Here is a 24,769-nt window from a genome sequence, read left to right as displayed (position 1 = left end):
GCATAACTAGCTGCAGTAATCACCACCATCGATTCTGGTATCAGAACTGAAAGACTGCGTATGAGTCCCCTTATCTCAGAGCTTGTTGAATCTTCCACCGCGTTACCTCTTGTCTTGCTTTTATGTGAACATTAGTGTGCACTAAACCTTGCCGTCATGTGCTTAACTTTTACTTAAATTTACTACTGATGCTTCACTGCTTTTTTGCCGTATAAGTTATGGGCAATTAGTCTTTTGTTCTTTGCTTTTTGCCTCACGTACGATAATAATTATTGAATTCAAAAATTTCAAAAGTGGATTTTAAAATCAGACAAATGTTGGACCAACTATCAAACAGGAAACTGCCTGAGGCACTGGGTGCTATTTCTGTAAAAACAAACAGGTTTTTGCTGTGTTGATAACCTTGGGCTAAAACAGTGATGAACAAAACCATTTCAGGTTAGATCTCAACTCTGTGCTCCTTTATCTGATCCCAGCCAGGAGAGTAGGACAGGTCTTAGAGCATGCCTGAGTTGATGGGTTGGTGGGCAGAATCAGCCACCAATCTCTCCTCATCTCAATTTTGTTAACCTGCTGGGGAGTGTCCGCATGATTACGAGCTCAGCTCAGATGCTATTCCATTGATGCTTCAGCAGTACTCCCTTCCAATTCCTGGACTTTGCCTCTTGATTATATAGTGTGTCCATTGATTTAAGACTTTTCAAGGAACTAGCGCCTTTACAAAAGGAGAATGGTGTGCAAGAGATAAGAAAGTAAAATGAGACAAAATAATTAAAGAACTTGCATTCACATAAAGCCTTCTGTGAACAGTGATCATTCTGAAACTTTTGAATGTCAGTGTATTGTGGTCATTATAAAATGCAGAGAAATGTTCCAACCAATTTTCACATAGTACGTTTCCATAAAGAAACTAGGTCCAAGCATTTGTTCCCTTTGACATTTGTAATTTTTGCTGTGTTATTTTGATAACAATGAGTTTGGTAGAAGATTTAGCTTTAAGGGAAATCACAATGGGTGTGTCAAATGTAAGATGCATTAGCAAATGTTCACACAGTAAGAATGAAAGAGGGACTTGTTTTTTAGAACATAGAACATAGAACAATGCAGCACAGAACAGGCCCTTCGTCCCACGATGTTGTGCCGAACATTTGTCCTAGCTTAAGCACCCATCCATGTACCTATCCAATTGCCGCTTAAAGGTCACCAATGATTCTGCCTCTGCCACTCCCACGGGCAGCGCATTCCATGCCCCCACCACTCTCTGGGTAAAGAACCTACCCCTGACATCCCCCCTATACCTTCCACCCTTCACCTTAAATTTATGTCCCCTTGTAACACTCTGTTGTACCCGGGGAAAATGTTTCTGACTGTCTACTCTATCTATTCCCCTGATCATCTTATAAACCTCTATCAAGTCACCCCTCATCCTTCGCCGTTCCAATGAGAAAAGGCCTAGCACTCTCAACCTATCCTCGTACGATCTATTCTCCATTCCAGGTAACATCCTGGTAAATCTTCTCTGCACCCTCTCCAAAGCTTCCACATCTTTCCTAAAGTGAGGCGACCAGAACTGCACACAGTACTCCAAATGTGGCCTAACCAAGGTCCTATACAGCTGCAACATCACCTCACGACTCTTGAATTCAATCCCTCTGCTAATGAAAGCTTTATCTGGTATGTTTGTTATTTAAGCCATAGGAAAACAATATTGATGCAGTGGGTCAAAAGTGCATTCCGTATGACGGCGATAAATTGAAGGGCCCACATTTTCAGGGTCGATGACTATATCAGCAAAATATGATTTTAGTTTTGTAAAACTGAGGAGGCTGTGGATAAATATCATTCCCCTCTGGTCCACTTGAGAACGGGGCAGATATAGAAAGTGACTAAAAGGAATGGACAGTGTTAGTGCTGTTATATTTTAATGCATTGAAGTGTCATCTTGAGTGGTGTCTTGTAAATTGCACATAAATAATTGTTTTTATTTAAGACTTGATTGCATTTTTTGGCGACTAAGGAAATTTGGTTTATCACATTACAGTTTTAAAATAATCTTTTAAAAAGAAGTGGGAAGGCCAACATTTTAATTGTATTTACAATGGAATTATCACAAAAACAATAGCCACAACATAATCATGAATATGTTACTATCTCTTATCTGGAAACTAAATAAATCTACAGGGTTTCTCGAAAAATTTACTCACTTTGCAGCAATTTGCAGTTAATTTTGTTGAAAAATACCTTTTGTGTCTCTCTCTTTTTGAATATAGACCTGGAGAACCACCTCTAGAACAAGGCTGGATCCCCTATTTTGGCAAAGCATTTGAGTTCCATCGTGACTCTTTAGGATTTCTTCTCTCTCGTCAACAAAAATGGGGTGACGTCTTCACAGTCTACATCGCCGGTGAGTATTCAGATAAATTGCTGCCCAGGCTACCTTTGACATTTTGTGCTGTAAATCCTTGTTGTTTCTGTGGTACAGCCGCATGATTTGGCGAATTTCTCGTAACTGTTGTATTTAAGACGATGGCACTGAAGGTTTCTGAAGAAAACTACAACTGCAGTGTGCTTCCACTGCAAAACTTGACAGACATTTGAAAGATAGATTTAGCAGGAAAGCTCAGGATGTCTTCCAGTACTTGGCAGGGGCCTTTGGAAGGTAGAAAGCTGTCCTGATGCAGCCACAAACCTTTTGTGAATTTTCAACCTTGGGAAGAGCTTGTATTTTATTTCAATGTATAATTAATGCTTTCCAAAACTGGCTCACATGGAAAACACAAAATGATGCTCCGAGTTGCTGGCAGAGCGGTGACATGAAACCTGATTCCACTGATTGCCATTTCCGACATGGTGAGCAAATGATTGTCGTGCTGAAAAGTCGCAAGGGACAGGAATGTCATCTTAATAAAGAAATTAAAAGGCACATCTTTCTGTGAGAAACAATGTAAATTTCTGACCTGTCGCAGAAAATAGTTCTCTAATTGGTATTGTGTGGTGGTGCAGCAGAATCGCTTTTCCTAAACGTCATTCTGGAGTAGCAGTACTGTACATCATTGTCAACAGTTCAGCAAAATCTTCCTAATAAGAGCATGATTACATAAATGCTGCATTTCACAAAAAAAACCTACCTTGTTGAATCGATCCACCAGAAAGGCTTGCTACCCACCATACCCCTCCCTCCCTCCCCCCAGCCCCGCTTATTCTGTTCAACTAGAAATGAAGCTCAATGCCAGAAAAAATAACCTATTTTCAGCTGATGCACTCTGTACGTTAACAAATTTTATTAAGTGAGAGGAAAGAAATCAGATGAAGAAATTTTCGATGTTATTATTTTAAATATTCACACAGCAATATTGACCTAGTGCATGCGCACATACTTTTATTTTTTAAAAACTGTAGCAAGTAATCTGTACATTGTTATTTTAGTTTGAGTAATTAATACTGATTTAAATTCTCCTTTTTTGTGTTGGAAACCATAATTTTTCACTGTTTGATTAAACAAAATGGGGATAAAGTTTTGTGACTCATGAACCCCGGGGAAGAAAGCTTGTTTTGGCAAATTCAGTGTGATGGAGGGGCCTGAAGGTAGCAGGCGTTTTAATTGGGTGCAGAAACAAAAGCAGAAGTTGCTGGAAAAGCTCAGCAGCTCTGGCAGCACCTGTGAAGAGAAATCAGAGTTAACGTTTCGGGTCAAGTGACTCTTCCTCAGAGCTTTTCCAGCAATTTCTGTTTTTGTTTCTGATCTACAGCATCCACAGTTCTTTCGGTTTTTATTTAGTATTTAACACACTGCCACATCTCTTCTAGAAATGCACATCTTGAAAAAGTTTCTCTCCTCTCACTGGAGTTCTGAGGAAGGGTCACTCAACCCAAAACATTAAATCTGACTTCTCCCCACAGATACTACCAGACCTGCGGAGCTTTCCCAACAATTCCTGGTTTTGTTTCTGATTTACAGCATCTGCAGTTGTTTCAGTTTTTACTTAATTGGATGCAAGGCAGGTTTTCTGACACAACTACATTCCTGTTTATTGGGGAGATGGTCAAAAAATCTAGCTCCCTGATGAAACCTACCGGGTTAGCAACCTCTGGGCGTTTTACTGAAAAGGCACCCGGACAGCACTTCATTCTCCACAAGACAGGGCAATCAGTCTGTGTGTGTTTATCAACTCTATCCTACTACCCCTGCGGATTTCCGAGATTAGGCTCAAGACAGGCACAGTGATGCCTCCCCTGAGGTTCTCCGGAACACTGTCCAGGACAGAGAGATCAACCTTTCTTCCCCAGTGATGACAAAAAGTGGCCATCCCAGTTGACAAAGGTGACATGGATGGACGTGGATGCAGAGGACAGAGGCTACGCGTGCCTCAGGAAACCCTAACTCCACTGCCACAACACAATAAATAACATCAGAGCATTTATCAGACTGACTCACCATGATGCTGACTGCAGGGCACTCTTCCCAGAATGCTTCACTGTGGTGCTGACTACAGGCCACTCTTCCCAGAATGCTTCACGGTGATGCTGACTGTAGGGCACTCTTCCCGGAATGCTTCACTGTGATTCTGACTGTAGGGCACTCTTCCCAGAATGCTCCACTGCGATGCTGACTACAGGCCACTCTTCCCAGAATGCCTCACTGTGACGCTGACTGCAGGGCACTCTTCCCAGAATGCTTCACTGTGATGCTGACTGGAGGCTACTCTTCCCAGAATGCTTCACTGTAATGCTGACTTCAGGGCTCTGTTCCCAGAATGCTTCACTGCAATGCTGACTGCAAGGTACTCTTCCCAGAATGCTTCACCATGATGCTGACTGCAGGACACACTTTCCTCTAACACCTCTTCATAACTGCTGTAGATGGATACCTGTAGCAAACTGAGGTTCAAATCATTTGACTGCAGCCCCCATGAATCCTGCAAAACTCCATGCTGATGTTCTAGCCAGGAAACCCGCAGGAGGCTATTGGTCTAAAGGAAACAAATTAACTGACAATTAATGTCAAACAATGTTTCTTGATGTGTTAATGTTATGAATCAAGCTTTTCCTTAAGAGAAGGAATATTTTGTGCCATCACTGGCTCATACATCTGAGTGTCAACATATGTTACTACAAACTAATTCCGTCTGCAATCTAGCCACCATTGGGCGCTCTCAGGCCTGTTCACTGTGTTTCATTACTGCTCTGGTGTCATCTTTGACACCATTTATGTCACCACTTTCTGTCCCACTCCCTTTGTCCTGAGCTGAGGAGACGGGTAGCTGGTGCATCTCTCTCTCTTCGAGGTTCTCACCCTGTCATAGAGCTGGACTGTGCAGGGCCGCTATTTGGAAACCCTCATGTGCCAGAGTATAGCAGTGCTGCTCCTGGGGGGGGGGGGGGGGGTGCATGCATTGGAAGGGCACCTTCAGTCAACCAATCACCTGTTCAATGAAGGTGTCATTCAATAAATGAGCAACATTGTACAGGCAGCCCTTGGAGTTCTGGATATAGGTTTGCTCGCTGAGCTGGAAGGATTGTTTTCTCAGTGAGCAAACCTACATCCAGAACGTCAGCCTGAGCTACAAATCTTCTCAAAACTCGCTAACACTTTGATAGTTGTTTAAATTTGAAAGGTGAGACATGTTTTTGCAGCATGGTTGATAGGGTTTGGAAAGGGGAAGGAGGGAGGCCGGAGGTCTTGAGGGGGAGCAGGATTCATGGTAAAATTGGAAACTGGAGATCAATGTAGTCAATTAATCTCCATGCAGTTTGCATTGTTTTCAAATGATGGAACTGAGAGTGAAATGAAAGAAATGATTTTCCTTAATGCTGTGTTTGTTTTTTTCACTCTTCTTTATAGGCAAGTACATGACCTTTATTTTAAATCCATTCCTTTATCAGTTTGTGGTTCAGTGCAACAAGCAATTAGACTTCCAAGGATTTTCATTGGAGATGTCAGCCAAAGTTTTTGGCCACCCTTATCTGGATGATCCCAAAATACCAGTGTGCATTGAAGAAATTGAGAAGTGCTACTCCTACCTAATGGGTGAGGAGCTAAATATTTTGAATGGAAGAACTATGGAGAATCTTCAGAGTGTAATGGAGCAAGAGCAGTTGGGGCCAACCGAGTGCAGAACAGAGGGTATGTACACCTTCTGTTGCCGTATCATAATTGAAGCCACTTATTTAACTCTATATGGAAAGGCACCCAAGGACGAGCAAGAAGAAATCACTGAATTAAAAAAGAAATTTATTCAATTTGACACAATGTTTCCCTACCTGGTTGCGAGGATCCCCATTGAACTTCTAGGCAACACCAAAGTGATTCGCAAAGAACTGACCAGTTATTTCACATCGAGAAGATTGGATCAACGACTAAATCTAGCAAAAGTAATCAAAGAGAGAAAGAACTTTCTTGAGACATATTCATATCTGCAAGATCATCAGAGAGCAGGTAAGCAAAAATGAACACATACAATTGCAATCTTTCCCCATCTATTAAAAATTAGAAATGAAACTGAATCTCAAACTGTTGGCCCATCCAGGCAATTTTAACAAACTTGAACTGATCAGGCAAGGTTGGTTGATAAGTTCTCATTTTGGTGGGATGAATGTCATAGTGAGTTTGAATATTTGCAGCACTGAGACCTGACTTTGAAACTTAGACTAATGGAATGGAAGTAACGTCTCTGACAAATGCTGCTTCTAATTAAAATCCATCTTCATAGTTTGAATAATACACGGGAACATGTTCTGTAATTCATTACGAGTTAGCTGTTTATCTCAGAGAAGATGGTAACAAACAGATAAAAGTGGAAACCCTTGCAGTTGAGATCCCTCCTTGAGAATGAGTGTGAGTTCACACAGCAGGAAGCTGGTGTCAGATTTGAGTTTTATTTAAAAATGTTCTACAGTTAGAACGTCCAGTTCCCCAGTGATGAAATCACTCACTATGGTTCACATTAATTTCATTCAGCATCTTATTTAAACATAAATCCCCATAAAGCTGAGACCTGATTTTAATCCAGCACACAGGGCGCAATCAGTTGGCTAATATTGCCCCCAGAGGATATACCACCTTGCTGATGGATTTGTACCTACTGGACTTTAACTGGGATTCTACAGAGCACGCAGCATGACCTAACTGGGGACTAACTTAGCGAGCTTTGAAAAGATTTGTAGCTCAGGTTGAGGTTCTGGATATAGGTTTGCTCGCTGAGCTGGAAGGTTCATTTCCAGACGTTTTGTCACCCTACTGGGTAACATCTTCAGTGGGCCTCGGGCGAAACAGTGTGTACATGATTCCTGCTTGCAAGGGACTAACTTGCAAAGAGTTTGGAGGCTTGTATACCACCAAAACCACCAGTGAAACCTGGCTTGGTGATGCACTGTAGCCACAAGACACCAAGGTAAGTGCATAGAATCCCTACGGTGCGGAAGGAGGCTATTCAGCCCATCTACACTGACCTTCCAAAGAGCATCCCACCCAGACCAGGTTCCTCACCTTAGTAACCCACATTTTACGTGGCTAATCCACCTGACCTGCATATCTTTGGATTGTGGGAGGAAACCGGAGCACCTGGAGCACACGCAGACACAGGGAGAATGTGCAAACTCCACACAGTCAGTTGCCCAAGGCTGGAATTGAACCAAGGTCCCTGGCGCCAATTTGTTCACATTTTGGGAAGGATTCTTGAGAATGAGTAGCAATGGGAATGTAGCTCTGTGCTCTTTAACAACTCTGTGGGCTCCCTCTGTCATGAACTTACTTCTGTCTCCCAGCCTACAGTGGCTTTGCAAACTGGAGTTAGGAAGGTGTTTGGAAACAAGTTTGTGTTTGAATGGTTTTATTTGCGTTTTAGTTGAAGCTTTAAAGAATAATTTATGTTCTCAGTCCTGAATGAATAGGATCATCTGTGCTGATAGGACACATGAAAACTAAGGCACAATGACAGGAAAGGAGGCTTCAGTCCATGATGACCTCCTGACCTACTGAAGGATTGGTTTGCTTAGTTTTTCCCCACTGCCCTGCAATTTGAATTTCATTTTTGGATAATGATGCAATCCCATTTAGAAAGCCTCATTTTACCCATCCTCTACCAGACTCTCAGGTAGTGCATTTTAATTTACAATTGCTTTTGGAACAGTTTCTTTTGAACTACTCTGTATAGATCCCTGATGAATTTTGCTGCTCATGGAGTCATAGAGTCAGACAGCATGGAAACAGGCCCTTTGGCTCAACTCATCCATACAGACCAGGCTTCCTAAACTGAACTGGCCCCATTTGGCTCTCTAAACCCTTCCTCTCCAAGTACCTGTCCAAATGTCTTTTAAATGTTGTTATTGTACCCATCTCTGCCACTTCCTGTGGCAGCTTGTTCCATATCTGCACCACCCTCTGCGTGAAAGCGTTGCCCCTCAGGTCCATTTTATAGGTTTCCCCCCTCGCCCTAAACCTATGCCTTCTAGTTTTGGATTTCACAGCTCTATATAAAAGACCTTGTCTATTTATCCTATCCATGCCCCTCTTGATTTTATAAACCTCTACAAGGTCACCCCTCAACTTCCTGCATTCCAGGGAAAAGAAAATCCCTATCCAGCCTTTCCTACCAACTCAAACTCTCCAGTCCCAGCAGTAAATCTTTTTTGGACCCTGTAAAATAACCTCTTAATCGTTTCTCAAAGTGAAAGCCAGGCTCAGTGAGCAAACTGTCTACTCTGCTCCTTTGTTTTTGTTTTTATGAACAATCCCAACTTCTCCCAGCCTTTCCACGTAGCTGACGTTTCCTCATCCTTGGAACTATTCTCATGACCCTTTTCATGAAACGGATGGACAACCCCAGGTTGGAGCAGCGTTCTCTGCAGGTTAAACATAACTTCCCTTCTTTTTCAATCTATGCTACAATACAAATCTCTATTGTAAGTCTATCCAGCTTTTATCATGCAAAATAGATAACCAATATGGAAGAAGACTGATTTACGTGACCTATCCAATATTCATGTTAGACGTAGACAATCATGTTATAAAGGTATTTTAATATTAGGCTAAAGCACCAAAATAATTGAATTGTTACGTTTAAGAGAAGACAATTATGTGACCTTGAATGTTTCTAAATCTTTTAGAAGTAGCCTGTATTGTAATATTTCCATCCTGCAAAAGCCTTCTGGGATAATTGAATTCAACTTTTTGCTGATGTGCTAAAACAAGGCACTTATTGCTGATAATGAGGCAGATTTAACAGAGCCACATTTATTCCTTGCCCCCTCCCCCTCCACCCCTCCCATGTAACATTGCTTTGAAACTGTCCTCATTAAGTAGAAAATTAGACTTCAGAACCCTATTGGTCCTCATTAGCATTCACTGATCCTTGGCTGGGTCTTTGTCCTAACATCTTTTAATTAGCACACTGCAAATCTAATCAGTGTAATAAATGCTATTAATCTTCCTTTTCACTTATTTTCTTGCAGCACATCATTTTGCCTTCCTGTGGGCTGCTCTTGGAAATACAGTTCCAGCTGCATTCTGGGCCCTGTATTATCTGGTGAAAAATCCAGAAGCCCATGCAGCTGTACGTGATGAAATTCAGCATGTGTTCCAGGCAGCTGGTCAAAGAGCAAGCCCTGACTTCAACATCAGCCTCACCAGAGAGCATTTAGACAGCATGGTGATCCTAGGTAACTGCTTTTTAACATGCAATCCTGAAAAATGCAAGTGCATTTCCAATCTGTTCGGAAAATACATTAAACATCCAGTTGCATCGATTATAGGTTATGGGCTCCCTAAGCATTGAATGGATAGTTTGATTACTTTGTGAGCAATTATTAAATAAATTTGGTGATTCTGTTCTCCCAAAGACGCAAGCAAGAGCGAGACCTTCAATACTTAAAGATCCTGCTGTTTTTAAGTGCAGCTCACTGGGTGAGTGGGATCACCAAATTTATCCTCAATAATGAAGTACCAAATAACTTGAGCAGTTCTTTTGACAGAAAGCCAGGGCTGGTGTTTGAATGTTTGATGATTTTAATTCATGGTGCGGCGGTGCCTTTGTTGGACTGGGGTGAACAAGGTCAGACGACAAACGACACCAGGTTATAATCCAATAGGTTCATTTGAAATCACAAGCTTTCAAAGCGCTGTCAGGTGATGAAGGAGCAGCGCTCTGAAAGCTTGTGATTTCAAATAAACCTGTTGGACCATAACCTGGTGTCATGCGACTTCTAATTTTAATTCAAGTTTTAAAAGGCCTGACACATTGTGCATATGGTTATTTATTTCCTGTTGTTAATGTTAAATAATTGGTATATTCAACTTCCTTTTTAAAAAACAACAAAGGGAATATTTCAGGTTCAAAGTCCCTCATTTGGCTGCCTAATGTTGAAGGAAATATGAAAATATTTTGTGACTTCATATCTTGCATGTTTACATTTATACCAAAGGACCCAACTCTTGGGTAATGATTCTTAGGAATTTGAAACGATTATGAAAACAGTTGAAAATACTTAACTTCACAAACTTGCATCTCCAAATTAAACCGTCTCTGTCACTCTGTTTCACCTGTGATTTTGGCTCCACTATTAAAGATTGTGCAGCCTTACACTAATATTCACCTTTGCTGTGAAAGCTATAATTCTTTGAGAAAGAGAATTTAATTCGATGTACTATAAGGTTACCTTAACAAAAATATCCGGTGCACAATGTGTTAAAACTGTATATCGGATCTGACATACATTTTGGAATGAGAAATGAAGACATATGATTCTTTTAATCTTGGGAGTCAGCAAAACGGAAAAAAAAAATCCTCTGAGGAAATGCATGATCTCATTTGAGAACAGCAATCACACCTTATCTGACATTAGCTTCTAGTCTGCTTTAGGAAGCAGCAGTTTAAAATTGGGATGCTCAAGAGGTAATGAAATGGAGACTGACTGCTGAAAATTATGACATTGCAGGGTTACTAAATGCAGTAACCATGAATGCACATATCCTCATGTCTTTCTTCTATGTAACTAAGTGTGACTAGCTCATCTGAAAGTACTTTGGTCTCGAAGTCAGACGATTATAGGTTCAAACCCCATTCCAAAGCTGTAAGAGAATTGAAATGCTACACCAGTGCTGTACTCCATTGTTAAAGCTGCTGCTCTTTGGTTGGGATATTAAATGGATGTCCTCATTGATTTAAGTACATTTAAGATTCTGTGGCAACAAGAACAGAAATTGTTAGAAAGTGGAGTTAACGTTTCAGGTTTGGTGACCCTTCCTCTCAACTGAAGAAGAGTCACCGGACCTGAAACATTAACTCTGATTTCTCTCCACAGACGCTGCCAGACCCGCTGAGCTTTTCCTGCAATTTCTATTTTTGTTTCTGATTTACAGCATCCGCAGTTTTTCCGGTTTTTTATTAAGATTCTGTGGTACTTCACTTTAACATTAATAGATAAACTGGTCATTTGCTGTTCGTGGAATCTTAATTTATGCAAACTATTGCTACATTTATCAATTTTAGTAATCTAACTCATAAAGTAATTAGTTGGACTCAATTTTACAAGATGTAAAGTATATTTTTTAATATACATTCTGTGAATATCTTTATGGCAGAAACACTCCAAATTATCCTTTGCTATAGGAATACTTTCTTCACCTGAAGGCACTTTCCGATAGTGCTTGCTGCAATGCGTAAACTCAATTTCTTGTCATTAAATCTGTAGTGTCCCACAGCAGCACTACTTTAAATACTGAATTTTCAAAATCCACACCCACAGGATGTTTCTCCAATGAGAAATTCCATCTTTTAAAACCCATCATTTAGATATTTCAAACAAAAGTAACGGTCGTCTGATCTTGACACACGCCAGGAACTATTTGTGAATTCGGGCTCACCCGTCAATCACAATGCCAATCTGTCAGGCACCATTTAGACAGCTGCTTCCTTCCCAATGTACTGCACAGTGACATTAGGCCCCATTGTCACCGTCATGATTGACAAGTGGCTCAATGTTCACAAATAGTTTTGGGGTTTATTTTTCAAACTTTCTTAAGGATGGGTAAACGTAAAGGATTAGTTAATGGGATAGAAGAGAAGAATTCCGAGTGGTGAGTGAGCTTTGTCTCAGCTATTCCTCACTGGGTCAATTGAAGATCATAAGAAATAGGAATAGGAGTAGGCCATTTGGGCCCTCGAGCCTGCTTCACCATTCTACAGGATCATAGCTGATCCAACCTTCCTCACGTATGCTTTCTTGCCTTTTCTCTGTAACCCTTGATTCCCTGACTGATCGAGAATCTTTCTCTCTCAGCCTTAAATATATACATGGACTCTGCGTACCCCCAGCTGTCTGGGGCAAAGAGTTCCAAAAACTCTCAACCCTCAGGAGAAAGGAAATTCCTCCTCATCTCAGTCTTAAATTGGTGCCCCTTTATTCTGAGACTGTGCTCTCTAGTCCTAGACTCTCCCATGAGGGGAAATACCCTCTCAGCATTGACCCTGTCAAGCCCCTTAAGAATCCTCTATGCTTCAATGGGATCACCTCTCATTTTTGTAAACTCCAGGGAGTAGTGCCCTAACCTGTTTAATCTTTGTTCATGAGACAACCCCTCTATAACAGGGGCCATCCTAGTGAGCCTTCTCTGAACTGCCTCCAGTGAAATTTTCCTTAAATTTCTTAAATAAGGGGGCCACAGTGTTTCAGATGTATGTACATGTGACATGAAGTTGGAAAATGTTACTAGACTACATCTTGATCACCCTTTATGGGATTAATTTATGTACATTGCTTTTAACTTCCTCCTCCAGCAATAACCCATCTAAAGCCTAAATTTTATAAAATATCACTGCCATCTGAAATGTGGTTTTCCACTAAGACTCCGAAAACCTGAGCAGAAAGTGCACCCCAGAGGGAGAAGGCGTTTTCCCCAGCGTACTGCTTCTGTGACGCTTTCTCTTGCACGTTGGCTAAATCACATTTTACTGACTTCCATGAAGAAGAATTGGAATGGACGTCTCAGTGAGAAGCAGAGTTGGCCTTGAAGGTCAATTCTTTATGACTACAGTCATCCTCTTTCATCTAATTTTATTAAGTTAGATATTTTCAATAGATCAGGATTGCTTACTGATCCAATAACATTTCAGTCTTTTGTGTTACCCAGTTTACAAGCAGGATGTAACATTTGTTTCCTTACTCTAGTCGACAGGGTTAGGTTAAGTTGAAATGAACTGATGATTTTTTTTTAAGTCAGCAACTTACTAAAAATTCTCAACACATTTACATAGCAGGCTGATTGCACAATAAAATTCTATCATTGTGGAGTGAATTCTTTGTTTTGCTGATTCCTTTTGCTGCCAGTTTATTACCTGACAAACAATAAGTGTGGCGATTGGCCACTGTAGTATTTCTAGTTGGTGACTGATCATTTACTGTTCAGTATTACTGAACCACATTTTATTGACCATTGTTTGTGTGCTTTGTGAGTCTTGAGTCAGGTGCTAAATATCAAAGTAGTTGACAATGACCTTTAAGTTTTGTGCAATCCTTTAGTGATTGGGAACTGGGCATCGAATCACCATGTTGTATTTCAAGCTGACAGATTCATGCAAGACCGTAATGTTTACAATAATGTCTGCAATTATTTTGTAGCTTGCGCTGTTTCTTAGTTTTGCGACAATTAATTTATTTGAAAAATTAGAAAAAATATTTACGGTGATTGCTATCTTATCAAATTTCTGGAAAGCCGCTGAATTCTCAGACAGTCAACTACAGCAAACATAGCAATAGTTTATAACCAGTCTCTCACAATATTACTTCCCATTGGAAGGAAGAAAAGACTAGCTTGTAATTTGAATGCTTTCATGTATTGTTGTCAATTGGCTTCTACCAAGGCTGTCCATAGGTTGTAGGTGAGATTGAAACTTTCACTTTAATAATCTAGAGAAACATGTTAGCTGTACAGGACTGAGCCTGCAAATGTTTCATAACACATATTTCAAGAACAAATCAAGAAATCTTTCACAGATGCTGGCAATGTAGTACTTTTTGAAAAGGAACTGAACGTTTTCCTTAACCTCAATATTCCAAGATGTCTCCAATGTGTTTTTGAAAACAAAGGTTGTGCACACTTTGCTGTGTGGTAATCTTGGAATAGGCTTTCAATTGGCTTGTTTGTTCTGTACTAGTACAGAAACAGATGCAGCACCACTGTGCTGGATAATTTACAAACTATAGCTCTTGGTACTGAATAGAAGACCTCCCAAGCTACCAGCTGATCTATCTGTGGCATTGGATGGCTGCTTTTGATATATGTTAAATGTGTGCAAGAAATTGTAAGCAGGGTTATTTAGATTGATGAGATTTTCTGCATTTTATTTTTGGGTATGTGTTGCAAGCTTTGAATGCTTTATAGAAATGTGTCTTTTAATTTATCAACTTAAACCCCATAGGCCTGTGCTTCTCCCTTGCTGATCATCATCTGACTCATTACTTTTGGCATTTAATAATTATCATCATGATTGCTCAAAGCCAAAGCAGGCTAACCTCCCACATGTAGCTGGTACTGTAAGGTAAAACAGATTTGTCATTTACGATCTGACCACGAAGACACACTTTGCGCTCCATTATCGTGATTAACTTCTGCATAAGATATGCTTGCCCAATTGTCATTTGTGATACTACATCAGCCACTGACTGCCATGCTGCAAGGGAGAATTTCAGCCAATGGAATGTGACCATGTTGCTCAAGTGATAACTACTGCACGACCATTTCACCGTCGTGTGCTGTAGTCATGAAATTTTTTTTTCCTCTCTGTTTCGTCTGATTTCTTAGGCAAACAGTAATGTTTCACTTGTCATCTATCATTTCCCGAGCACATACTAAAATGGTTTATACAGAGTGTCTTTCTCGTGGCAGCGCACAGCATGAGGGTAGGAGGGTAGACATTTTCTCGTACGCTGCAACGTTTCGCTGCCAGGGCGCTGCCAGTTAGAATCTATCGTGTCAGGTGCCTTGTGGCAATCCGCAATCCAGGCTTTCTTCTGGATCCGCAGTCCTGCTCTGGCTTCGTCACCAACAAACCGATTTGATTCTGCCTGATTATAGTAACGAAGGCAGTCCAAAAGAATATGCACAGACTCACTGTACGTCACATTGAATCACCGCGCTGACCACACAGAGCTGACCAAAGCTTCATTCCTTTAGACAAATGCACGCTTAAGGAGAAACCTCCTGCAAGAATGCATCCCATGCCACTTTATTTTCTGTGCACGCTGCTGCAGATTTAATGTTTACTGAAAGAACAGTTGCTGTTTACTTCGGATTAATACTTGCAGTTTTTTTTAAGCTTCCTTTATTAGCAACGCCATGGTTGCTTGGGATGTGAACTGCCTTTATCCCTTAAATGTAGGTGACGACTTTTGTAAATTTGTACCCTCTCATGGGCGGATACAATTTTTTGACTTCCCCAAGATGATCAGAAAGAATCAAGTTGCTAAATTCGCTATCCAGATATACTGTTGGAAAGAAGTCAGTTTTGATTACAATGTGAGTGTTGCAACCCTAGACAGGAGCTACATGCTGATATGCATTCTATCAGAATGATTTATGCAAATTATGCACATTATTCCCACAGGAATTCTTCTTCGAACTGCCAGGATAAATTGCCGGAAATTAGCCATAAAATCTGTCGAGCAGGGAACAAAAGTTGAAGGCCACTAGGATGCCAAGGACATTGGGTTTCTGGAGCCTACTAAGATGGGGTGGTGCATTCAGTTTGAAAAGCTTTTCTAAAAAAATCTGAAAATCTGCAATTATCATCTTTGCAAGGAAACTGTATCTCTTTTTGTGTTGAGGTCAAAGAATTCCAGCACTTAACTCAACACTGAACACAGCTAATATGTCATTCAATATGCTCAGAATTTAAAGGATATTTTCCCCCAAAATAAATTATGGATACAAAAAGTGAAAAGAGACGGGATGTTTCTAAAATTTTTGACGCTAATACCGTTTCTCTTTTTCTCTGTATTTGTTCTCTTTGTCTGTTTTTATACTTACTTGTCTTTAGGAAGTGCCATAAAAGAGAGCTTCCGATTATGTAGTGCCTCTATGAACATCCGAACTGCTCAGGAGGATTTCACCTTAAAACTTAAAGAAGAACAGAGCGTCAAACTGAGAAAAGGCGATTGGGTTGTCCTTTATCCTCAAATTCTGCACATGGATCCAGAGGTTTATGAAAATCCTGAGGTATGTCGTGTCCTGCATGTGCAGCTCAGTCTATCCTGCTGCCTTACAGCAACAACCAAGCCTTTTGTTCCAGCGTTGTGATTGCTCTTTCTTGCGAAAAGAATCTCCCATCTTTTGAATAGCGTGTGGTCCAAGACCTGAAGGTCATTGAATTTAGTGTCTCAATAGAGAATATGGGAATGAGATTGAGTAGTGTTGCTTTGAAAAGGATTAACATTGAACTGTGAATTGATTGGCTTGAAGTCAAGAGAACTCTCTGCTTTGTTAGGTAAAGGATCACTTGATGAACAAGAAAAAGAAACGATAAAGAACTGTGTCAGTAACAAATAAGCTGCATCATTTAGATAATTGTGCCGGAGCATCATTGATTCCAAAAATTCCTGTAATAGCCATATGTTGCTTCACATCACTTCATAAGGATTCTCCCTTTTCTTGATCAATTGATATGGTGCTGTGAACTTGAGATTGTGAAGCTGTGTCTCTGCACTGAAGCTCTGAAGGTAATTGTGTCATCTCCCTGTATTTTTTCTCTCTCTGCAGCCAGAGTTAATGAATATCAAAGGCTGGAAATTAATCCACCATGGCACGGCCTTAATGTGGCTTGAGAGATTCACCACCTGCATGCAAATTAAATGCAATCAGATTCTACATTGCATTTGGTGAATTGTTGCTAGTACTAGCATTAACACTAAACTATGAGCTGAGGTTGGAGAGCAGAGATGACTGTTCCAGCAGCAGCAGCAGCAAACACTGCTGTCTTCTTTCACACCGTGACCTTCCCATGTACATGTGCACATGAATACATTAAATTCAGCTATTAGTAATAATTGACACTTATTATTCAAGACAAAAATTTGATTTGGCCAGCATTTAATTTAACATAATACATTCTTAGTACAGTAAATCATGGTCAACTACCATTGAATACAACTAGTTAACATTGATGCAGCATTACGTAAATAGTCTTTCATAAATATTGCCATGAATCACTATGTTACATTGACAGATGCTTGTAGCTAAAAACAAATTCCTGTTGCCATCTCTCCAAAAAATTCATACATATTTACGATTTCATAATATTATTAAATATTTAAAGTCAGATTAATATTTAACTTTAAGGTATGAATTAGTCTAAGGGTTCAAATGCTGGTTGTAAACTCAGCCTTATTTAATGTCAGCTAGGTAAAAACAAGGACTGCAGATGCTGGAAACCACAGTCTAGATTAGAGTCCTGCTCCTCGGATGCTGCCTGACCTGCTGTGCTTTTCCAGCATCACTCTAATCTGGACCCTTATTTAATGTCACCTGAAACTTTGTAATTTACTCCCAGGTATTCATTAGTATCTGCCAAAACATAAACATGCAATGAAAAGTAGTTGAAACTTACAGGTACAATTTTATACATTTCAAATCAATGTCTAGGTGCTTGAATTTGATAGAGAGAAAAGAGAGTAAAAATAACCAGGATCTAGAAGAGAGTGAAAAGAATGAGGGAGATGGTCACGGAAGGTTTTCCATTTACAAACCCATCAGACTGCAAGACTGAACTGTTCTGAGCACATTGACACCCAACTGTACCTTGTTAATTCCGCCAGTAAAAAGAGCAGGACCTTTTTCACTTGGGAAATGGTTAGGGTTAGGGCTAGCGTCTCAGTTCTCAAGACAAAGCTCTACATATTTTTGGTTTGTGATGGCAAAAGGACCTGAAGCAATGACAGATAAATAGAGATAAAATACGATTGAACTGTAATCCGATTAAATGCCAATGTTGGAAGTCACACTACACTAGGTTATAGTCCAACAAGTTTATTTGAAATCGCAAGCCTTTGGAGCACATGAATGTGCCTAACCTTACTAAAGTTTGTCTGGATCTGTTTTATTTAGGTGGTATTTTGGCTTTATTTTGGCTTTTCAAGTGTTTCGGTAATGAACATTAGAGCGTGTATGAATACCTGTTTGGGCTATTTGTTGTTTGCTTTTTTAGAATATTTGCAGGTTATTGAATTAACTCCACAAAGAGTGGTATCCTGACACCCAAGTTGCTGTTTATTTGCTCGTGGACAGTCCTTGACACTGATCCAGTTCCCTCAGAGCTGGCTGTCAGTGTGACACTCCAATTCATTAATGTTTTTAACCTGTTTTTATAATCAACCTGTTCAGAGATGTTATTACACACCTCCGGGACAGGTGGGACTTGAACCCATGCCTCCTAGTCCAGGAGTAGGGACACTACCACTACACTACAAGAGGGTCCAACACTCCTCTTTATATCTATCAGCCAGTGCTCCCAGATTAGACCAGTTTAATAGCCCCAATCAAGGAACTCAGATTCTATAAGGTGCACCTGGCTGACCTCCTCACAATCATGCCAGGAGAATTACAATGTCTGATACTGGGCGTGGATGTGCAGCAATGTAGGTTACTTTCCAGTGAGCTATTCATGGAATAAATCCTGATCCCACCTTTGTAAGAAAGAAACTTCAGGATGGATCCTGCACATTCCTGAAGGGTGGGTCTTCAGTGATGTCATCATGTAATGTAAGACAGGGATCCCATCCAACACCTCCCTCTCCACCCTTGAGCTCATTCCCATTGGACCAAGAAAAGTCTATCAGAATAAGTAATTGACTTACTGGGTATAATTGCTTATTATTAAGTATTACTGAAATAAAAGAGAGAAAAGCTGTTGAAATGTTTTGGCTTTCCGTCACCCACACAGAACAAGAATACAAACATATCAAAAGGAGCAACAATTTATATTGCTTAAGAAACACGATCCAAAACATTTCAGCGGCTTTTCTCTCTTTTTTTGTTCAATAATAAGGGTGGCATGGTGGCTCAGTGGTTAGCACTTCTGCCTCACAGCACCAGAGATCCGGATTCAATTCCCGCCTCAGGCAACTGTCTGTGTGGAGTTTGCACATTCTCTCCATGTCTGCGTGGGTTTCCACCGGGTGCTCCGGTTTCCTCCCACAGTCCAAAAAAAAATGTGCAGGTGAGGTGAATTGGCCATGCTAAATTGCCCATAGTGTTAGGTGAAGGGGTAAATGTAGGGGAATGGGTCTGGGTGGGTTGCTCTTCAGAGGGTCAGTGTGGACTTGTTGGGCCGAAGGACCTGTTTCCATACTGTAAGTAATCTAATCTAATACATTCTGTACCGCCAAGCAATTATACCCAATGAGACAATTACTTATTCTGATAGACTTTTTGTTGGTTAAATGACAAAGAGATTCGAATCACAAGTAATGCCATTTGACCTGGAAGATATAATTGCCTGATGTTACCACATCCCCTTTTTTTTGCAATTTTCAGGAATCTATACGGACCATACCATATTTTGTGTTGTGATATCAGACAAGTTACTTTCATAGTTAGACCATTGAGCTTAGACAATTGAAATAATTGATACGTGAAACATATATGGGGTACATTCCTAGATTTAAATCTCAAATTATGCCCTCTCATTTAGGCAGTGCCTATTAATAATTTCAGGTCCTGGAAACGCCTGTATTCAGATTACACTCAGAGGTCACTGAAAGGCCATTAACGCTTTGACTAGTCATTACTTCATATATCACTATTATGACCCCCAGAAATAATATTTAATAAAACCACAATTTGGATTGTTTGCAGAAAATATTAATTTTCTGACAAATGGGATATGCCTACACGGCTGAAATATTGGGAAATGTAAGAGAGAGAGCATTGAATCCTGCCTTTAGCTTTGCATTTCCTCGTGTTTGTTCACCTCGGTATAGTATCGGTGATATTTCAGTCATGCTTAACAATTACATTGAATTGCAGCCTTCAAGTAAACTGATGATTGCTCAGTAACGGATCAGAGATTAAAGTATATGGGACAAGTATAAACAAACAAAAATATTTAAAATACGTAGGAATACTGCATTAAATGGTAGTGACATGTTTTCACAGTGGCTTAGTGGAACCATTTGGCAATCAATAGACAAGATAGAAAGTAAAACTGAATTGGGGAACAGATTGTGTACTACTGTGCGGGAGGCAGATTTGAATTTTCACAGTTAATTTGAATCGCCAGCTTCCTTTAGTGCCTTTTCCAAACCTCAAAGAAATAACATAACATTTCCTGGCATTTACTCAGTTGGGGCTACATTTCAGAGCAACCTAAACTTTGCAACAAAATATGTAGGTTAATGAATATGTATGAAACAGTTCTAGAATTGCAGGGTACAGGAATTAAGGGAAGGGGGCAGAAGGATCAGAGGGGTTGTGGTGGAAAATGCTTTCACTCAGAGGGGGGTGGAAATCTGGAACTCTCTGCCTCTAAAGGTGGGAGAGGCTGAAGCCTACATCACATTAAAGAAGTATTTAGATGTGCACTTGTGATGCCAAGGCATATAAGGCTATGGGCAAGCGTTGGGAAATGGGATTAGAATAGTTAGGGGGCTGTTTTTGACTGAAGTGGACATGATGGGGCAGAGGACCTTTTATCTGCACGAAAGACCTCTGTGACTCTGATAAATTTATACCTTATGAAAAGATTCATCAGGTAAGGTGTTCCATTTTGGAAAGTCAAATCAAATTAGGAGTTTCATGGTGAATAGTAGGGTCTTAAGGAGTGTAGTGGAACAGAGGGATCTTGGAGTTCAGGTGCACGGTTCTCTGAAAGTGGAGTCCCAGGTAGACAGGGCTGTGAAGAAGGCTTTTGGCACACTGGCCTTCATCAGTCAGGGCATTGAGTATAGAAATTGGGAAGTTATGTTGCAGCTATACAGGATGTTAGTGAGGCTGCACTTGGAGTATTGTGTTCAGTTTTGGTCACCTTGCTATAGGAAGGATGTTATTAAATTGGAAAGAGTGCAGAAGAAATTTACAAGAATATTGCCAGGACTCAAGGGGCTGTGTTATAGGGAGAAGTTGGACAAGCTTGGACCTTTTTCCTTTCAAGCCTGAGTGGGGATCTTAAAGAAGTGTATAAGATCATGAGAGACATGGATAGGGTGAATGCACTCAGTCTTTTTCCAAGGGTTGGGGAATCAAGGTCTAGAGGCCATCAGTTTAAGGTTGGAGGGGAAAGAATCAAAGGGAACCTGAGGGACAATGTTTTTACACAGAGGGTGGTACGCACGTGGAATGAGCTGCCAGCTGAAGTGGTTAAGGCGGGTACATTAACAACATTTAAAAGGCATTTGGACAAATACATGGATAGGAATGGCTTAGAAGCATATGGGCCAAGTGCAAGGAAATGGGGTTAGTGTGGATGGACATTTTGGTCGGTATGGACCAGTTTGGGTCAAAGGGCCTGTCTCCGTGCTGTAGGACTCTGACTCTATGATTCTATTATCAGCTTTATCTCTTATTGTCCACAAGTGACTGTTTGTTTAGCAAAGCAAATAATTGATATTTCACTTCCAAGCAACTTGAAGTGGAAGCAAACAACTGTACCAATATAATTTTGACTTAAAAGTTTCTTTTTATGTGATCTAGTTTATATTAATATTTTAAACAATTTTCTCCATTTCTCTTTGAAATTCACGTTTTATGACCGTGATGTTGCCTTTGGCACTCCCCTCAGTAGGTCAGGCAGCATGTACTTGTAAACTTTGACAGAATGATTGATGGAAGACACCACAGCCAAGGGCTCACCTGAGAGTCACTTACTTGCAATTTCACTTAATAATATCAACCAGAAAACGGGGCAGTGTGTGAAATGAGCTACAAATTTGTGCTACAACCCAAGTCAAGTTTCACCTTCTTGTAACAATGCATAGAGACTTATTTTGATTTCTGTTTTTGCAGGTGTACAAGTATAATCGCTTTGTGGAAAATGGATTGGAGAAGACTGCCTTTTACAAGAGAGGAAGGAAACTTCGGTATTATTTGATGCCTTTTGGTTCTGGATCCAGCATGTGTCCTGGGAGACACTTTGCAGTCAGTGAGATCAAAATGTTTCTCTCAATAATGTTAGCTACATTTGACTTGGAAATCATTGAAGGAGAAAAGCCAGTTGGACTTAATAATGACCGGGCAGGCCTTGGTATCCTGTTGCCAAATTCTGATGTTCAGTTCCGCTACAAATGGCATCAGTGAAGAAAGATACTACATTTCCACTTTCAAACTGAGAAAATGATATGTTGGTCAGTCAGGACTGGCTGAAGGAATGGGGGAAATGCTTGCTGACCTTGATTGAATCAAATCTGGGAAATTCTAAACAGCATTGTCTATATTATTCTCTACCTTTGATGTATTGTTTGTGTTCACAGTATAGAAAAAATCCTGTTTAATTCTAAGTGGTGCATAACTTTCAGATCTTTTAACCTGATGCTGAATGTGAGTTGGAATAGATTTGAGTATCGGCATCAGTCAATGTGAATTTTCATGTAATACAAATATTCTTAAGGAGCTGAACTGGGTGAAGATGGCACTGCAGGGCTCACATGATTTTCCATCCATTCAAAGTTTTTCAGGGACTCCAGCCCTCCGTAAATAAGTAGGGAAATTGTAAGGTGCAATTAATCCAGGCCAGCCTGTTCAGATGCAGTGAGCTTGCAATCTGTGCCTGCCACTTCAGTTTGTGATTGAAATGTGAGGCCACTGCTGTTGAATGTCTGGACATCTGAACAGGGGGAGTCAGAAAGTTGGTAGAAGCCAGCACAGTTATGATGCTTACAGCCAGCCTGCACCTTTTAACCCGAGAGGTGCACTTTGACTGCAGAAGGTGCTGGAAGTAATTTTAAAATGCAAGATTAACCGAAGAAAGAAATGATAATGGTACAGTTCTATAAAGAGCAAGCTCTAGGTTTGTTTTTGGCAGCAACTGAAGTATGGATGCAAGATGTGGACAGGGGTACCCTCTGGACATCAACTCAAAAGCAGCGTGAATGAATTAATCTTACGCAAGTGGCTCAGGTAATCAAAAGTAACTTTAAAAGGCCATTTCCCACCAATGATATCACTAGCCTTGCACACACTACTTATATACCATATCGCTATCATTCACCATCCAAACATCCTACTGAACAACAACCCAAATCTCTCATTTATGATTTCACATCACCCTTTCACTCTTGTATTTATAACTGTCAAATTTCACACCTTGGCTAGAAATGTTGTCTGGTCCAGTCTGCAAGGAACCCAGATCCAAAGTGGTCACCTTCACTCACAAGACCATCATCGAACAGCTGAGAGGCTGCAGGTATCCCTGCGACAGGGGACTGTTTTCACTGAGCACCCCCACTGTGGGCAAGGGGGTGACCAGACACTCTATCCTGGATGTTTGTGGAATAATGGAGATTCAGTGAAGTTTTCAGAATAATAGAAACTGCTAAGTTCAAATAGTCCACATCCTGGCTACAGCAAGGGCCATAATCCACAAGTTGGTAGTTACAGTTTTATCCAGTAGGTGTAAAGGCTAAAACAGTCTGTATAATTGTCAGATATAAATCACAAGCTCTTTAAAAACAAATGAAAGATTTTGAGCTGCTGCTGTCATTGGATATTTAAATAACTGTTCTAGGAGTTAAAATATCTGTTTCTTCATGTTTACCAAAGACCTCTTTATGAATCTGATTTCAACAAGTTACAATGATATCAGCACAGAATTCAAAATTTGCAGTTTATTAAAGGATTAGCTGTCTTTGATGTGGGTTTGTGAATAGAAGTTTGCTTCATAAGAGACTACACACTTGATGATTGTAAATTGTTTTATTACTGTAAGGACTGTATTACAAACTCGGGCCTTTGTTTTATTTTATCTCAGCGTGGTTCCTGAGATGTACTGACGGTGGATAAGACCATAAGAAATAGGAACCTAGAGTAGGCCATTCGGTCCCTCGAGCCTTCTCCCCTATTCAATAGGATCACGGCTGATCTGACATTCGTCACGTCCACTTTCCTGCACTTTCCCTCCAACCCTTGATTCCCTGACTGATCAAGAATCGATCCACCTCAGCCTTAAATGTACACATGGACTCTGTCCCCATACATTGAGGTTCAAGTCCATAGCTCCCTGAAACTGGCCACGCAAGTAAATAGGGTGATGAAGAAGGCGTATGCCATGCTTGGCTTTATTGGTTGGGGAATTGAGTACAAGAGTCAGGACATCTGACAGAAATTCTCCTGCACCTCCACACACCTCATCTAATGTGTCTGTTGCCCTTGACTGGTCTCCTCTACATTGAGGAGACAGGACACCAACTTGTGGTTCGTTTCAGAGAACATCTCCAGGACACACACACTAAACAACCCCACTGCCCTGTGGCTGAACACTTCTGCTCCCACTCCCACTCCGCCAAGGACATGCAAGTCCTGGGCCTCCTCCACCACAAAATTCTTGCTACCCGACACCTGGAGGAAGAACGCCTCATCATCCACTTTGGGACCCTCCAACTACATGGGATCAATGTGGATTTCACCAGTTTCCTCGTCTCCCCTCCCCGCACCTTATCCCAGATTCAACCCTCCAACTCGGCACTGCCCTCTTGAACAGTCCTACCTGTCCATCTTCCTTCCCACTATCAGCTCCACCCTCAAAACTGACCTATCACCTTCTTCCCCACCTGAATCTACCTATCGCCTTGT

The 24,769-nt window shown here is 40.7% G+C and overlaps 1 protein-coding gene across 1 annotated transcript; it reads left to right on the top strand.

The window, feature by feature from the left end:
- Positions 1-2,274: 2,274 nt before the first annotated feature.
- LOC122549448 (cytochrome P450 7B1) lies at positions 2,275-24,255 on the top strand. The gene is made up of 5 exons (XM_043689291.1): positions 2,275-2,404; positions 5,843-6,436; positions 9,451-9,657; positions 16,032-16,210; positions 21,989-24,255. The coding sequence occupies exons 2-5, from the start codon at positions 5,851-5,853 to the stop codon at positions 22,277-22,279; spliced, it is 1,263 nt and encodes a 420-aa protein (XP_043545226.1). The 5' UTR covers positions 2,275-2,404; positions 5,843-5,850; the 3' UTR covers positions 22,280-24,255.
- Positions 24,256-24,769: the final 514 nt, after the last annotated feature.

The sequence above is a fragment of the Chiloscyllium plagiosum genome, chromosome 4, assembly GCF_004010195.1.
Source record: "Chiloscyllium plagiosum isolate BGI_BamShark_2017 chromosome 4, ASM401019v2, whole genome shotgun sequence".
NCBI lineage: Eukaryota > Metazoa > Chordata > Chondrichthyes > Orectolobiformes > Hemiscylliidae > Chiloscyllium > Chiloscyllium plagiosum.
The sequence above is the reverse complement of the archived record's forward strand: the minus strand, read 5'-3'. Positions and strand labels throughout refer to the sequence as shown.